The 17034-nt window shown below is 36.1% G+C and overlaps 1 protein-coding gene across 2 annotated transcripts; it reads left to right on the top strand.

Annotated features, from left to right (window-relative positions):
• Positions 1-1130: 1130 nt before the first annotated feature.
• LOC111384755 (helicase-like transcription factor CHR28) lies at positions 1131-14996 on the top strand. Of its 2 annotated transcripts, none has more exons than XM_023009078.1 (10): positions 1131-1324; positions 1856-2081; positions 2173-2398; positions 2484-3010; positions 7978-8049; positions 8127-8201; positions 8279-9182; positions 12316-12446; positions 13038-13259; positions 14215-14996. In XM_023009078.1, exons 3-10 carry the CDS (start codon positions 2239-2241, stop codon positions 14809-14811), a joined length of 2688 nt encoding a protein of 895 aa, XP_022864846.1. In that variant the 5' UTR covers positions 1131-1324; positions 1856-2081; positions 2173-2238; the 3' UTR covers positions 14812-14996. The 2 variants fall into 2 exon arrangements, with proteins under 2 accessions (XP_022864846.1, XP_022864847.1); XM_023009079.1 differs by having other exon boundaries at positions 1856-2088.
• The last annotated feature ends 2038 nt before the right edge of the window (positions 14997-17034 follow it).

Below are 17034 nucleotides of genomic sequence, written 5' to 3'. Positions count from 1 at the left end.
AAAAAAAAAAACAAACTTAAAAATTTCTTAAACTAAAATAATTAATTAAATCGCACAAAACCTACCCAAATATAAATATACATCTCTCAATCTCTCTCTCTTCTCAAGCTCCTTCTAGAACTCTAGTGAAGAATCCATCTCTCTAATGCCATCTTTCAACGATTCCTTTTTATTAACAACTTCAAAATTTATAATTTTTTCAATCACATATTAGCATAAAGTTGATACGATTTACTTAACAATCAAATTAATTAAATAAAAATTCATAAAATCATTTTTAATTTTTTAAACCAAATGTGTTTTCTATTTTATTTTTTTGATAAATAGTTTTTCAAAATGATAAACTAAACGTATTTCTTTAATTTTAAAATAATCCCTCAAAACGAAAAATAGAAAATGAATTTAAACTGAAAACAGAGATGCAAACCAAACGCACCTTTATATTTTTAAGAACGTATAATTGAAAATGAGCGTGAAAAAAAGTGTTTGTCAAAGAATAAAATTGAAAAGACTCAATTTTTTCCATCAGCCGAGCATGGGCCTTGTTGTGGACTAAGCCCGTGTTATTTTATCATTAGCCTCTGTTCGATGGTCATTATTTAAAAAAAATAAAGTTCAAATAGTGAATTTTTGAAAAATATGTGATTAGAAAAATAGATTTTTTTTTCTGAATTTATGCCCTTGTTTGAGCTACGTTATATTCCTAATAATGCATTTTTAAATAGTATATATGAAAATGTGTTGTTAAAAAATAAAGAAAAATTTTGAATTTGCGTGTAATATTATTTTATTAAAAAATATGTTATTAAAATGATGTCAAATCACTATTTAAAAATGTATTTTTTCAAGAAAATGTGGTTCGAACATAACTTATATGTAGAATATTTTATTGTGTGAATGTGTTATTGAAAATAAATATGTAGAATGAAAAGTTTTTAAATAATGATTATCAAACACAAGCTTATTCAATAAAAATGAGTTTTGAAATAATAAATTTTTGAATAATGTGTAATTAAAAATAAATAAATTTTTTGAATTTATGAACAAAATATTTTTATGTGAGAATATGTGATTTAAAATGAGTTTGAAAATAAAAATGAATTTTTGAAATAATGATAGACAAAGAGGCGCTAAATTACTGTCTATGCGAAAAAAGGAAGTCGGAAAAAGTGAGAACAGAGGAAGGATTTTCGCTCGCTGTTACTCTGGACGAGCAATTAGGGCTTTTCTGAAGAACCCAAACTAGGAAGAGTAGCAAGAGCTGATTCAAACCTTCTCCTCTCGCCTTTCAACTCCCAGGATCAATGTTCGAATCAGACACCAGGTTTCTGAGTATCCCATCCCTTTCTCTCGGAAATCGCACACGTGCCTACATTTTCATGCGAGTCATGGAAGTTATCACACACATGCTTATGTATTTGTATTTTGTAGCAATTGGCACTTCAACTTATTGTTTTATTTTGTGGGAGGTATTTTTATTTCTAAGATAAGGAAAACCAAGGAAATCTTGAAGAGCTATCATTTGAATTTCGGGTTGAAATTAAGGTTTCTTTGCTCTATCATTTTCTTTCATTTGAATATGAGATTTTGCCCTGAAACTATTGCTTGGACTTTGGATTTCTCCGTGCATTCTTTTGAATTATGGTTTGATCCATATATTTAGTTATTCAGTAGCAATTCATTCTTCATAATTATTTACTTAAATTAGCGTAACATGAGATGTTCGATTCCAAAAATTGAGGCCTTGATGAGCTTAATTGTTTCCTTATTTTGAGTGAGTTATTGATAAATTTATTTTGCTTTGGGAAATGCTTCTATCTGCTAACTTCTTCTTCTTCTTCATTTTTTTTTTCAGGACTCAAAACCACCAGTGTGGGTTTTGGTGGGCATGAATTATTTTTTGCCAATTCTGTCTCGTTATCCTTATTAAGTTTCTTTTTTTCTTTGTTCTTGGAATTTGATGTGCTCAACTTGCATGGATGCTTGACAGCAAGGATCCTTTGCGTGGTATTCTAAAATTTACTCAGAAAAGTTACTCCATTTCTGGTGCTATACTTGAGATTTCGAGACATTCCTCACAGGTAAAAGGTGAATTAATTTTGTATAGGATTTTGAGATCATAAATGTCAGTACTTTGTTATGCATCTTTGAGTTTTTTGAATCTACTTGCAGATTGTTTCTACATGTGTCAACTCTTCTGAATTGATAGTTGAATAAGAAGATCATCCTTTAGCTGTAATGGCATCAGTGGATCCTATAGATATCACTTCATCAGATAGTGACTCAGATTTACGAGAAATAGACAATTATAGGGATGAGTCTCCTGTTAGGGATACTGCAGCTTCTGCCAGTTCTAGGGTCCTTCCACCATGGGCATCTTCTACTCCTAATTTGACAGGTAAAAACTAAATTCTTGCATGTAAACACCAGTCTAGTGCAGTAGAGTGTAAATTGTTGATCAAATGTCCTTCACCAATTTTCAGGTTACAATGATCGTTCTTGGAAGGCTCCTTCTGCAAAGATTTATGATGAAACTTCATTAAAACCCCATAAACATCTAAGTAGTGCTGAAACTATTGGAACTTCTAGTTCAAACATGGCTCGAGATCCAAATAATAGATTCAGTATTGGTATAAATTCTGCAGTACCTTCTTCTTTACAGGCTTTGAAGAGGGCCCTTCCTGCTACCTTACAGCCTTCTTCGTCTAATGCGAGATCGAACAATTTTGTGGAAAATGCCATTGCTGATACTTATGGAAAACATAACCAACCTGCATGGTCAAAATATTCTAATGGAAATAATACAGGCAATTTTACCGGTGTAAATCTTAGTGAATCACCACTTTATGAAAACAGAGGCAATAGACAATTACCCCCATCTCTGTCTCTTGGAAAATCTCCATCAGCCAATCTTTATGGTGGTTCAAATGATTCTCTACTTCATCCCGTGGTTGGTGAAGAAAAGAATACAGATGCTGATGAGAGATTGATTTTCCAAGCAGCTTTGCAGGTATGCTTTCAAGTCTTCTGCCACTTTTTCTTAGCACTTTTTTGATCATTTTACCAGTGCTATTATATACATTTTGACTCATTTATGTGGGCTTTAATTTAGTTTTTTATTTTATTTTTTTGAAAGTCATTGCTTCACCCCCTTCCTTTTTGGGATTGCTTATAGTGATTTTTTCTTTTGATTTTGCTTTTACGGAGTGGAAGAAACTCAAAAAGAAACTTTTATACTGTATAGAAGCAAAAATTGCCTACTATAGATTATGCAATTTGTGTCCTAATAAGGATTCTTTATTCTCCAAAAAATTCTGAACTTCAGCAAGATGTGAGGTATGTCCTGTGATGGGTATGAAAATAGGCTTTTGCAATTATTCGAGGAACTTGAGGCTTGTAGGGGACATGAGATGAGTACACGAAGAGGTAAGACAAGAAAAAATGGTGACTGTGAGCTTAAGCGTCTTGAATGTTCGGTTAATTATGATGTCAAAGGAGGTGAGTTGAGGAAAGGATAGATGGGGAGAGATGATGGAGTGTTAAGATGATTCCAAAAATTATTAGTTGGAATGTGAGGGGGATTAATGAAGCAGAGAAAAGGATGGGTATTTGAAATCTGATAAGGGGATGGAGGGTTGACCTTGTATGCTTTCAAAAAACAAAGTTAGAGGTCGTTTCGAGGGCTGTCGTGACTAATCTATGGGGGGGACAGCATGTTGGGTATCAGTATCTGGGTCACTAGGGGCTTCAGGAGGTATGCTAGTTATGTGAGATACTAGAGTTTTTGATGTGGAGGAGGTTAGTGAAGGGCAATTTTCTCTATTGTTTTTGTTTAGAAATATTGGGGATGGATTTCGATGGATGTTTATAGAAGTTTATAGGCCTAATGTGGATGAGAGTAGAGGTGGATTGTGGGATGAGCGGGCTGGTATGATGCTTGATGGTATTGGAGGATATTTTAAAGTGGTTTGGTTTCCTACTAAGATGTCTAGTGGTGGGAGAGTAACATGGGTTATGTAGGAATTATTAGATTTTATTAGGGAGAACATGTTGGTGGACTTGCCTATGATTGGAGGAAATTTTACTCGATCATTCGATCGGGATTAATTTGCCTTGTCCCGAATAGATCGGTTTTTGGTATGTGGAGAGTGGGAGGCTAAGTACTCAGAGGAGATTGGAGAGGGTGTATTTATATCATTTTCCTATTTTGTTATTTGGGATTATGAAGTGCACTGGAAGAAGGCCCTTTAGATTTGAGGAGATATGGCTAGAAGTAGAAGGTTTTGTAGAGCATGTACGGACGTGATGGGCATCGTATGACTTCTGGGGGTCTCTCAGATACATCTGGATTGAAAATTGAAAGTCTTAAAAAGGGATTTGAAAATGTTGAATGAGGAGGTGGTGGAAGATGTTAACAATGGTAAAAATCAATGCCTATTACGTATAGAAGAGCTGGATAGAAGGGAGAAGAGCCGAGGATTGGTAGGGGATGAGAGGGAGAGATGTGGAGAATTAAGGGGAGAGTTGGAGAGGTTGGTGGAGATGGAGGACATTGCTTGGCGTCAGAAATTTAGGGTTAAATAGTTAGAAAAGGGAGACAAATGCACATAGTTTTCTCACAGGGTTGTTAATTCTAGCATGTGAAACAATTCTATCACTATGTTGGAGGTAGTTACTTATGAGGACCTAGAGGATATTTGGACACAAATGGTAAGCTTCTATCAAACTTTTTATCAAGAGCAGTTTGACTGGAGGTCAGAGTTGGAGGGGCTAGTTTTTTTTGCGATTAATAAGGAAGAAGCCAGTTCGCTAGAGAGATCTTTTGGGGAGGATGAAATTACGGAGATGGTGTTCAGTATGAATGACGACAAGGCCCAAGACCATATGGTTTCTCTTTTTCATTCTATAAAGCTTGTTGGGAAGTGATGCGATTGGACATTGTGGATGTCCTTATTCTTCAAGTGTGGTAGGTTTTTGGGAAGCTCCAATGCTACATTTATTGTGCTGATTCCTAAGAAATCGGGAGCAACAGATATCAAGGACTTTCATCCTATTCGTTTAGTGTGTGGGGTATACAAGATTATTGTGAAGATTCTGCGAACAGTTTAAAGGACGTGTTGGGGAAAGTGGTCTCTAAATTTCAAAATACTTTTGTCAAAGGGCGCTAGATTTTGAATTTCGTACTTATAGCAAATGAATGCATCGATTTAAGACTATGTCTAGGGATTCTTGGAATGTTATGTGAGTTTGACATTCAAAAGGCTTATGATCACGTAAACTGGAGTTTTCTTTTGTATATACTTAGGTGATGTGCCTTCGGGAACAAGTGGTGTCAGTGGATTCAATTCTATATCTCTACAGTTTCTTTCCAGTTATGGTGAACGACACTCGTGAGGGTTATTTTCGAAGTAGTAGAGGATTAAGGCGATGAGGTCTTTTGTCTCCATTGCGTTTTGTTATTGTGATGGAGGCTTTCGGTAGGATGTTTTAGGAGGCTGTGGTGGAGAGTTTGTTAAGGGGCTTTATGATTGATCAGGTGCAGTTATCTCATTTATTGTTTGCTGATGATACGTTGATCTTCTGTGATGCAAATGCTGAGCAATTTAGGAACCTGTGTCGTTTGCTTCTGTTCTGAGGTTGTATCCGTATAGAAGATAAATATGTGGATATCTGAGGCTATCATAGTGAGAGAGGTCGAGAATGTGGAGGAGTTGACTATTATATTGGGTTGCAAGGTTGCACAGCTGCCCATGCTTCTTTTAGGAGCACGGTTCAAAAGTATTCATATTTGGAATTATATTGTGGAAATGGTGGAGAGAAGGCTAGCGAAGTGGAAGCTCATGTACCTCTCAAAGGGAGGCTGTTTTACTCTCCTTAAGTCCACTTTGTTGAATCTCCTTATTTTTTGTTATTATTTTCTATTCTTGCTGCAGTGGCAAAAAGATTAGAGAGGATTCATTGGAAGTTTCTCTGGGAAGGATTAAGAGAGGAGAGGAAATTACATTTGGTTATTTGGGATGCAATTTGTTCTCCTATAAGGGTGGGGAGTCTCGGACTGAGAAGCCTTGTATTGTTTAATAAGGCTTTGTTGTGTAAGTAGTTGTGGTGATTTAGAGTGGAGATGGAGGGTTTTTTGGAGAGAAACTATAGGGTCAAAATATGGTGTTACGGAGGGGGATGGTGCTCAGTCAACAGCCGTGGTTCTTATGGGGTGAGTTTGTGGCGTTATATCCGGCGAAGGTAAAGCGATTTTCGGGATATATTAACTTTCGTGGTGGGGAATGGTAATACTATTAGTTTTTGGGATAATTGTTGGTGTGGAAAGCAACCACTTAGTGTGGGGTTTCTCTCTTTGTATCTTATTGTTTTGGTGCAATATACTATGGCAAGTGTGGTCTTAGATATACATAATGAAAGTCTAAGTTGGAACATTATTTTTTGGGCGGGATTTGTAGGATTGGGAAGTGGATGATTATGCGCCGTTGTTGACATCTTTGTATGAGGGGCACATCAGGGTAGGAGAGGAGGATTGTAGCTGGTGGAGGTTGATGCGAAATGGTATCTTCTCAATTAGCACCTATTTTAGATCCTTATTGGGATTTGTAGAGAGCTCATTCTCTTGAAAGATGGTATGAAAATGTAAATTGCCTCCAAGGGTAGCATTTTTACCATGGACTGTTGTCAAAGGACAGGTGTTAACGGTGGATAATCTTCGAACAAGGGGTTTTTAGGTTATAGAGGGGTCCTATATATGTAGGAGGCATGGGGGACGATTGACCACTTGTTTCTTCATTGTGACGCTGCACGTTTGTTGTGGAACGATATTATTGCGTCTCAATATATGAATTGGGTATTGTCGCGACGTATGGAAGACGTGTTAAAGGTATGGAGCATAAAATTTTGCAATAAGGATAGCGAGCTTGTATGAGAGGTTATTTCGGGTGCATCGGATGGTGTGAGGAGAGAAAGAAACAATCGATGTTTTGATAATCAAACACGGAAAACAGAGCAGATTAGAGAATTATTTTATTTGACATTGTATACTTGATTTAATACTGTGACTACTAGACATATAGACGGGTTGCTCAATTTCTTGTTTTCCTTTCTAATTTAAATTGATAAAATACGTTGATAACTATTGTATGCTTGGTTTAATGCAGCGGCTACTAGGCATATAGATGAGCTGTCCAATTTTATGTCGTTTCTTTCGGATTTGTATTGATAATACACTTTCTGTGTATTATGGTTTGATTAATAAAATATTCGATTATCTTTTTAAAAAAAAAAAAAACCTTGATAACCTATTTAATCTTTCATCTCTTTAGATATGCAAAATTAAGATTCACTTGATTCTTCCAATTTTCTGGGAGTTTGATGGGAAAAGTTTCAACGATTTGGTTTGTAAGTTTACTATATTTCTTCACTTGACCTGTAGTTGATATCTGATTTCGCATAATGGTTAAGTGGTATCTGGTAATTTCTTATACTATAATGGATCGAGGCATGTTCAACTAAGGTATGTATCATCCATTCTGGACATGCCTCCTATTCACATTGTGCACAACAAAAATTGCCAGAAACGGACTGACAGTCGTAAGAGATGGAGAACAACTGGGTCTCAAACATTAATGCTATATGTGCTAACTTTTAACAAAAATGTTCCTTCACATTCACATCTATGCACTCTTTCAGAACAAACTATTCTGTTCGATATCTGTTCACTTCTTCTATTTATGGTCTGTATACCTAGGACAATAACTACTGATAGTGTTTTGTCTCATTGAGTTTTTCACTGAAGTGGGCTACTGGATTATTGCCTTGGCTTAGAATACCATCTATACTACCTTAAAAACCTTAGGTCATGAGGTCACATTGCCAATTATGTTAAGCAAAAGCGTGCTGCAGCTGCATCTTTGATTACTTGCTATTCAGTGGATGGTTGATCATGTATCTATTGTTTGAACATTTTCGCTGCAGGACCTTCATCAGCCTAAAACCGAGGCTAATGTACCTGATGGTATCTTGACAGTTTCTCTTCTCAGGCACCAGGTCCTTGTCTCCTTATTGAACACCTTTTAGTTGCTTTAGGTATTTGTGGTTCTAAGAAGTAGCATCTCATCTTTCAGAAAATTGCTTTGGCATGGATGCTCCAGAAGGAATCAAGCACTAATTGTTTGGGTGGGATTCTGGCTGATGATCAGGTCAGAGCCAGTAACAGTTGACTTTCTCTTTTATTTTTTACTCTCTCTTGCCCAGGTCATAATTATGCTTCCCACAGGGCCTTGGTAAGACTGTGTCAATGATTGCCCTCATACAGAAGCAGAGGCTTGCAGAAGCAAAAGCTAAACCTGAAGATTCTTGTAATGCCAGAACCGAACCCTTGAATTTGGATGATGATGATGAAATTAGTGTTGTTAAGCTTGATGAAGAAAATCAGACGAAAGAATCTGACGATTTTACGGTACTTCCAAAAGCAAGTTGTTCGATGGTTGAATTCCGTGGTAGGAGGCCAGCTGCAGGTACACTTGTTGTCTGTCCAGCCAGTGTTCTTCGACAGTGGGCTCGAGAGCTGGATGAGAAAGTTACCTCTGAAGCTAGACTTGCTGTTTTAGTCTATCATGGAGGAAGTAGGACCAAAGATCCTGCTGCATTGGCAGGTTATGATGTGGTTGTAACAACATATTCCATTGTTACGAATGAAGTTCCAAAACGACCTTTGGTTGAAGAAGATGATGAGGAACAAAAAGATTTATCAAGATATGGATTATCTTCTGAATTCTCCATGAATAAGAAACCGAAAAAGTCATCAGTAAAGAAGAGCCTTAAGAAGGGTGGAAAAGAAATTGACCTGCCTTCTTTTGATTCTGATTGTGGTACTCTTGCTAGGGTGAAATGGTCTAGAGTGATTTTGGATGAAGCTCAAACAATAAAGAACCACAGAACGCAGGTTGCTAGAGCCTGCTGCAGCCTTAGAGCTAAACGAAGATGGTGCTTGTCTGGAACACCTATACAAAATTCAATAGATGAAGTCTTCAGCTATTTCAGATTCCTGAGATATCAGCCATACGATAAATTGAAAACATTTGGTACTTCCATCAAGTTCCCAATCTCTAGGAATGCAGTTCATGGTTACAAAAAGCTTCAAGTCATCTTAAGACAGATCATGTTGCGTCGAACAAAAGGTGATTTTCCTTCATTATTAGATTTTACTGTGATCTTTGCGTCATCTGTATATTTGCCCAAGATAGTATGAGTGGAAAGGTTCTAAGGACTATGGTATATGATTGCATAAAAGGAGCTGATCTGTCTATTCATATTTGATCTTTACTCCTCTCAAAGTTCGGTTTTGGTACAAGCCTTTGTATGTGTGCTATCATGAATGTGCAAGATCTTCTAGCAAGTTACAAGCCGTAGATATATTGTTCTGACATGGAGCAGTAATCCAATCATGCAGATATTGTTCTAACTGTTACGTGTGAACACTGAAAAAATAGCATCTTCCTTTTTAATCATCTGTGCGATCTGTGTGTTGGTACCATAGTTACCATTGGCATTGTTTTGAGTGTCATCGTGGGGATGATTTTTTTATGTATGGTTATTACATGGAACTCATAATGATCAAAAAAAGATATCTAATTTTGAGAATCTATTGTTACGAAAAGCACTATTTTTGTTCACAGATTGATCTCTTTAGGTGTGAAGCATCATGTACTGCTTGTAGAAGTACCCTGATATTTACTTTGGCACCATCCAGTTGCAATTCTGCAATATTGATCAAGTATAAGCATTTGAATCTTAAATTTGTTTGGTTCTGCTTAATATAAATTGAACAGATTGGAGAATGTTGGACCAATATTATTAAATCAATATATAGCTAGATGTGCATATCAAAATATTTAACAATTTTTAAATTTTACTGCCTGTGTAGAGAGAGTTTAAATTCATCAGAGCAAAGTTAAATTGATCGTTCATAAATTTAATAATTAAATCTTTTCATGAATGTTCAATAAAATTAAGGTTGAAAGAACATGTTGAGTTCAATAATTCTTCGCATGGTATAAGGTGATTGTGTTCATGGAGTTCTAAAATATGCTTGAAATCATGTGCTGTTATTTGTTTCCCTTTTTCCTCATTCCTCCCAGAATCACACTTTGCATGTGAGGAAGAGAGGAGGCAAAGGGACTTACTTCAGCTCCTACAGTTGTGTCTTTTGCATTGATAAGAAATTTAAAATGTGTCAAGGAAATTTTAGCTTTGCATATAAAAGGTGTGAAGATCATCCAAACGGATTTAAAACAGTCAAAATTTGGAAGAGAATCTCAATCATCGACAGAAATGAGAACACCTATTTTTATGCTCCAAGAACATTGACCTTACTTAATAATTATTAACTATTCTTTCTTTGCCTGTTATATTCATATTTTCCCTTTTTTTGAAGTTCCATAGTTTACTATTTGTTTATGTTTTTACTCTTGCTCTTTATCTGAACCATGTCTTTCTTGAGAATGAAAAGATGTTTGAGCAAGTTAACATGGTTTAGAGAATGCCATCATCCCTTCTAACAATCAGATACTAATGTTTGGCCATGTACCTTCTAACAAAAAGAAGTCACTAGGTCATTCCTAGTTAGCGAATGATCACGAGTTCATATTGATGCATGAAGTGAGTTGTACCTTTAACCTTGTTATCTACAGGCAGAATGAATATGGATATATATAGATAGATGCATATGGTACTTGCCAGCGAACTTGAGCATCTGCATAAGTGATTAATAAAATTAGGAAAGGGAAGTAAAAGCCCTTTAGAGAAGCGTTGATCGAGTCTTGATTTCATTGTTGACTTGTTATGGTTGATATAACTTGACGTAGTGCGAAATAATGAATTCGAGCGAAAACATTAAGAAGACAAATCTATAATCCACCTGAGAATGAAACGTAAAATCAAGAAGTTTTATTAATTCCAAGTTGCCTAAAAACAAATAATTAACCTAAAGAAAAACCTAGCCTAAGGAACTAAAATTGTAAAGAATTCGTAATAAACTAAAGCCCCGTTTGGTACCCATTTTAGTAAGAATGAGAATGAAAAATAAAGTCGTTACGGGACCCACATAAGAGATAAAAAGTCAAAAATGGTAACTTGATGTAATGGATAACGGTTATATTTTTCATTTTTGTAGCCAAAGAATGGGAATTAAACGGGGGTTAAATGTCAAAAATAGCACTAAATTTAAAGAGCAGTTTTTTAGTCCTAAACGAACTCTAATGGCTAAAATCCAACATACTTTGCGATCATTTTAGTCTGTCTCGTCGTCGCCTTTTAGAAAAGGTGTTATGGGCCCAAATTTGAGCTCGAACGTCAAACTTGCAATTTACTATTTTTCCTTTTTCACTCCAACCATTCTTCAATCCACTTGGCCATCTGTACTACATTAGAACTCTTTGTATCTTGTGAGCTGTATGTCTCCCGTTTTGAGAACCTTGTTGATGAAACTCTTGACAAGTTACAAACAAAACTAACTTTTAGATCGATTGTAATATTTGATAGTTATGTATCTTCTTCTCATATAATTGTTACTAGCCAATTGGAATTTTTTTCAACCATCACTAACGTCTAGCATTAAATTGGAATAGTCTTATTACTCCAAACAAAGCCAGTTCTTCTTTTTCAAAAAGGAATCAAAGTTTATTCTTCTTCTTTGTTGATCTAACATCATCAAACATTTGTTGTAAGTCACAGTCGATGGGAATGCAGGTCTAACACTAGCATGTTTTGTTGCATAAGAAATAAATATAATGTGTGGGGGTTGGGGGTGGGGGATAATATAATTTGTATTCATGTGCTATGGGACAAGCTTTATATCCCGAACTTCTAACCGCAACGATTAGCGTTTGTGTTAATGAATACAAAATGTTCAATCTGCTTTGTTATGATACACATTTGAACAGTCAACTTGTTGATTGACATTGCTTATTGGTCTCCTAGTAAACTATTTTTATTTCTGTGCATTGGCTTCTATCCTTTCCTTTTTGGTGGTGCATCAGCAGAATTTCCTTTCCTTATTGAATGTGATACGCCAAGCATATACTGAATGGGAAATAGATTTTATCATACAGGTGTTCTTGATTTCGCTTTCCACCTGATCATTCATAACTTTTCTGCTTTGATTGTGTTCGACTCTAATCGGCATAGTTGTAAAAGTATCACCATGTTTATTAATTTACTTCATTCAAACAATGTGTTATTATTTGGATGTGCAAAATCAGTTGAATAATTTATATTGGCCAATGCTGATTATTGTCTGCCTTTGTGTTGTAGGTACATTGATTGATGGTGAGCCTATAATCAATTTACCCCCCAAAACAACACATTTGACGCGGGTGGAATTTTCCACAGAAGAACGAGCTTTTTATAACAGACTTGAAGCACAATCACGCTCACAATTTAAGGTCTCTTCCACCCATCCATCCATTCACTTTTTTATCTAGAATGTGCAGAATCCACATGCAATGCAATAGTTGAAGTTAAAATTTTGTAATATTTTAAGAGTTTAACTTTGGACATTGTCCTTGATAGAGCCGATTTCAAAGCACTCAAGCGGAGAAGTACGACTATACCTAGATTTTAAATAGAATTGCTTCAATTTCTGCCTACCGAAATATAAACAAACGGAAATGCATTAATACAAAATTAAATATTTCATCCTATTGAACATTAAAAGTGTTGAGAATTTGTTATGCAGTATTAAATAGTCCAAATAAACAGTGCTTTCCTCGGATTTAGAATTCAGCTCCTCCTTGTAAAGCAGGAAGAAGCATTTTAATCTGCTGGTGCAAAGAGTAACAATGATGTCTTGAGTAGTTTTTGGTTCTAATTTTTGGACACCTATCATGGGATACTCTTACCGTCTGAAATCTAGTTTTCTATAGTTTTTCCTTTCAAAAATTTATTGTTATAGAGGGTTTGATTAAAATTTTATAATTGTATCTTTTGTTCAGTTTACTGATCTTTGTGAAATTGTGAATTAACCACAAATGCAGGCTTATGCGGCTGCTGGTACTGTGAATCAAAATTATGCTAATATTTTATTGCTGCTCCTCCGTCTTCGCCAAGCTTGTGATCACCCTCTACTTGTCAAAGGACTCAGCTCTGACCCAGTTGGAAAAGAATCCTCTGACATGGCGAAGAGGCTCCCCAAGGAACTGCTAGTGAATTTACTAAAGCTTTTGGAAGCTTCCTTGGCAATATGTCTTGTATGCAAAGTATGCTATCCCTTGTCAAACTCCTTCCATTGCACGGTTTCTGCTTTTGTGCTTGCATACTAGTAAACTTCTTGACATGCCAGACGTGTATTATAACTGTTTTTCACTGCCCACACCCCCACCTAGTCTTTGTCATGCTGTTTTTGTTTCTAAATTAGATGATAAAATTGACCTATGCTGCACTTGATTTATGAGTAGCATACCAAGGATCTTTGGTTATGATTCTACCTTGAGAAGCTTAGTGATGACATAATGATGCTTTTTGCACCACTTTCTTTGTTTTGAGCAACATAAAACTTCAAGATCAAATAGATATTCTCTGTAAAGTGGTGAATTTTCTCCAGAATGGAGAAGAGATTGAACAAACTCCAGACACTGATGGGATTAGCATGTGATTTTCTCTCTTTCTGGTGCCATTTGAGCCATTAAACTCCACGTTAAGTTTTCTCATATTGCTGGAGGTCACGTTTTACTTGCTTGAGGTCAAAGGGGTCTTGGGATGCTGCTCACTTGTGTCAGATGTGATCTTTCTTCAAGGAAAAGAATGGGAAGTCTTGCAAGAGACTGTAATTTCCAAAGTTGAAACACCTTTCCTTCCCTTGAGACGGCCTTTTCTTTTCATTTTCTCCTGTACTTACAGTCGACCAATCATGTTGTGTTTTTCTCAAAAGTTCTTTTCAAACATGAGATGTTTCACAGATAATTTGACTTGTAGTAGACATGCACATTGTTCATGGTTCACAATCACATACGTAGTCGATTTGTCCATCTATTGAGATGAGGGATACACTGTGGTACTCTCTACTCTTGGACATCAGTAAAATGGTTTGTAATTTCCAAAACTTATTTTCAGATAACAAGTTAAACGTTTGCTTATTTCTTGTTCTCCGATCGTTTGCTCTCTTTAGCACCGAAAGTATGCTGCACAGTAGTCTGATGATTTGATGTTTAACAGGATCCTCCCGAAAATGCTGTTGTCACCATGTGCGGACATGTTTTCTGCTTTCAGTGCGTCAACGAGTTTTTGACAGGGGAAGACAGTACATGCCCAGCCCCCGAATGTAAAGAACAACTCGGTGCTGATGTTGTATATTCAAAACCTACTCTGTGGAGATGTATCTCTAGTGACACTGATAATGATGTCCCTTTCTCATCAGAAGTTGATGAGAATTCTATGGTTCTTCACAAGGAATACGTCTCCTCTAAAATCAAAGCGGTTTTAGAGATTCTCAGGTCACATTGCAAACCCAAGACCAGCAGCAGTGCTTCATCTTCGGGTAAAGGTTACCTAGATTCAGATACCGACGGATCTGAAAAAGCTATTGTTTTCTCCCAGTGGACTGGGATGTTGAACTTAGTTGAAGAGTCCCTGAAAGATTCTTGTATAAGTTACCGGAGGCTTGATGGTACTATGACTCTACTTGCAAGAGACAGAGCCGTCAAAGATTTTAACACCATACCCGAAGTTCGATTCCTATCTCTCTCTTACTTGTTTTCTCTAGCTTTAATCAATTCAGTATTTTGCTATGTGGACATTGTCACATCTCTGTGACGATCAAAATGTTCATCTGTATCTACTTGGACATATAGTTCTCTTGTCAGCTCTTACATTATGTTGATAATTCCCTATACAACTTTATCTTTAAACTAAAGATATGTTTTGGTTTGGTACTTTCTGAATAGCAAATAAATATAGCTATTAGCCATTAAGCTCCTGTTTGGCCCTCATTTTCTGAAAATGAAAATGGGTAGAATAATATTTTTTTTTAAAAAAAAAATGAGTGGTTGAAAAAGAAATAAAAGTTTTTGATTTACGTGTAATATTATTTTATGGAAGATTATATGGTTGAAAATAGGAGAGAAAAAAAATGGAATGTAATGTAATGAAATTTAATGGGGCCAAATGGGGGCTAAATTCTATAACGTGGAACATAAGTCGGATTAAATGCAAAGGATCATTCAGTGTGGATAGTATAACTTCAATGGCCGATGCATCAGCTAGCATATGGGAATTTAGAGCCGTTAGACTAAGAATAGAAGTGATCTTGTTAAATAGTTGTTTGTTTGCATATATAACTTTATCAGTTGTATATGATGAGTTTTACTTGTTAAGGCACTTGGCAAACGAGTATGTACTTCTTCCATTTCTCGAATATTCATTGGTCTTTTTAATTATTTTGAAGATAGGGACATAATCTTATCCTCAGTTGTATTATTGCGTGCTTTGCACAAATTATCATGATATTAATGATATTGAGCTAGGGAATGATAGCTTGTTGTTGCTTTAAGCTTATAATGAGAGTGGAATCTTTTTTATCTTTACATGCTGACTAACTAATCCTTGTTCATAGAGTGGTCAGGTTTTTTTGGTTAGTGATCCCCGCTATCCAGTCTAGGTTACAATAAATTGCTAGTAGTGGTCAATGCTCTGTGAATTCCTAAGGCTTATTATCTATTGATGAATTCTTCTCCATGAAACCTTAGTTTGTGCTCTTGAGAAATGAGAAGGATAGAGTGGTGGAGTTGCTGGCAATCAGGAAGTTGTTGATGGGATCATGAGCAGAGAAAGAGGAAGGGTAAAAGATTGTGATGTGTGACCATGTTGATGGAATGGGCTGGTTCGGACATAGGGTGACTTTAAGTGTGAGAATCTTGGACTGTTATATAAGAATGTGAATTTACTGATATACCTTTTCGGAATTCCAAGTTCACACGGTCTAATTTCAGAGAAAATGTAGTCTCTTGTAAATCAGATAGGATCATAGTTTCTTTAGGTTGACAGGAGTTGTGCCCAGATGTGAATTTGGAGGTAGGTGTGTGGTATCCAGACATTTCCAATTATTACTTTTTCTTTAGGGTCGCACTCCTTCCAGACGTGGTAACATCTTGTTATGACATCCTAAGTTTAGACGGTAGCGTGGTGAAAAGATGTAAGTTTGGTGGGAGGCCTCAAAGTGCAAAATTGAAGCTGCTTGGGAATTGACTCTAGTTTTAAATTTAGAAGTCTGAAGGAATCAGAGGATTGATAGAGCTTTTAGGCAATAAATAATGTATGTCAGAGTTTGTAGATCAATTAGATAATGTAGGCAACCTCATTGAAAAGCTCGGGAAGGAACTTTTTCTGTTGAGAAAAAGGCTAGAAGAGATAATCTTCAAGAAGTTAATCTATTGGAGACAAAATAAATTTGAAGTTTAGAAGGTTTAAAAAGGTAGATACAAGTTCTAGGTTAGTTCAGAGATTGACAAGTAAATTCTTGTTAGGAACGAAGATGAGAGTGGAAGTGGGAGTGGGAGATTTGGAATGGTTTCCTATTTTGGAGGATATGAATATAACGACTTCACTTTGGGATTATTTAAGGATACCTGGGATATTTGAATGGTGTCCTCCACTGCGTGTTATCCAGTCATAGTTAATAGCACCCAAAAGTTAAGTGTCTTATTCCAGAAATTGACTTCCCTCTGAACTTTCCCCCCGAAGAGAAGTTCGTGGAAGAAAAAAATTTAGAGCAAGTGACTTCAAAGGTGGTGAACAATCTTAGACTCAAGATTATAGTGGCTTTAACATTTTAGACTGGGAGAGTATCTCAAAAATACATTTTATAGCCCGTGTTCGAATTTTTCTAAGATAATTGTGCTTAAGAAAAGGCTAGAGCAGAAGAGTTTAAGAGGACTTGAAATGAAGAGTTGAGTGTTGGGGTAGATATGGGTGAAGGCATTAAAGGGGTTTGAAAATTTAGAATGTGGCTAGGCATGCGATTTAATCAAATAAGCTATC

The sequence above is a fragment of the Olea europaea genome, unplaced genomic scaffold, assembly GCF_002742605.1.
Source record: "Olea europaea var. sylvestris unplaced genomic scaffold, O_europaea_v1 scaffold2993, whole genome shotgun sequence".
Classification (NCBI taxonomy): domain Eukaryota; kingdom Viridiplantae; phylum Streptophyta; class Magnoliopsida; order Lamiales; family Oleaceae; genus Olea; species Olea europaea.
Note: the sequence above shows the minus strand (reverse complement) of the source record. Positions and strands in the feature narration are given on the sequence as shown.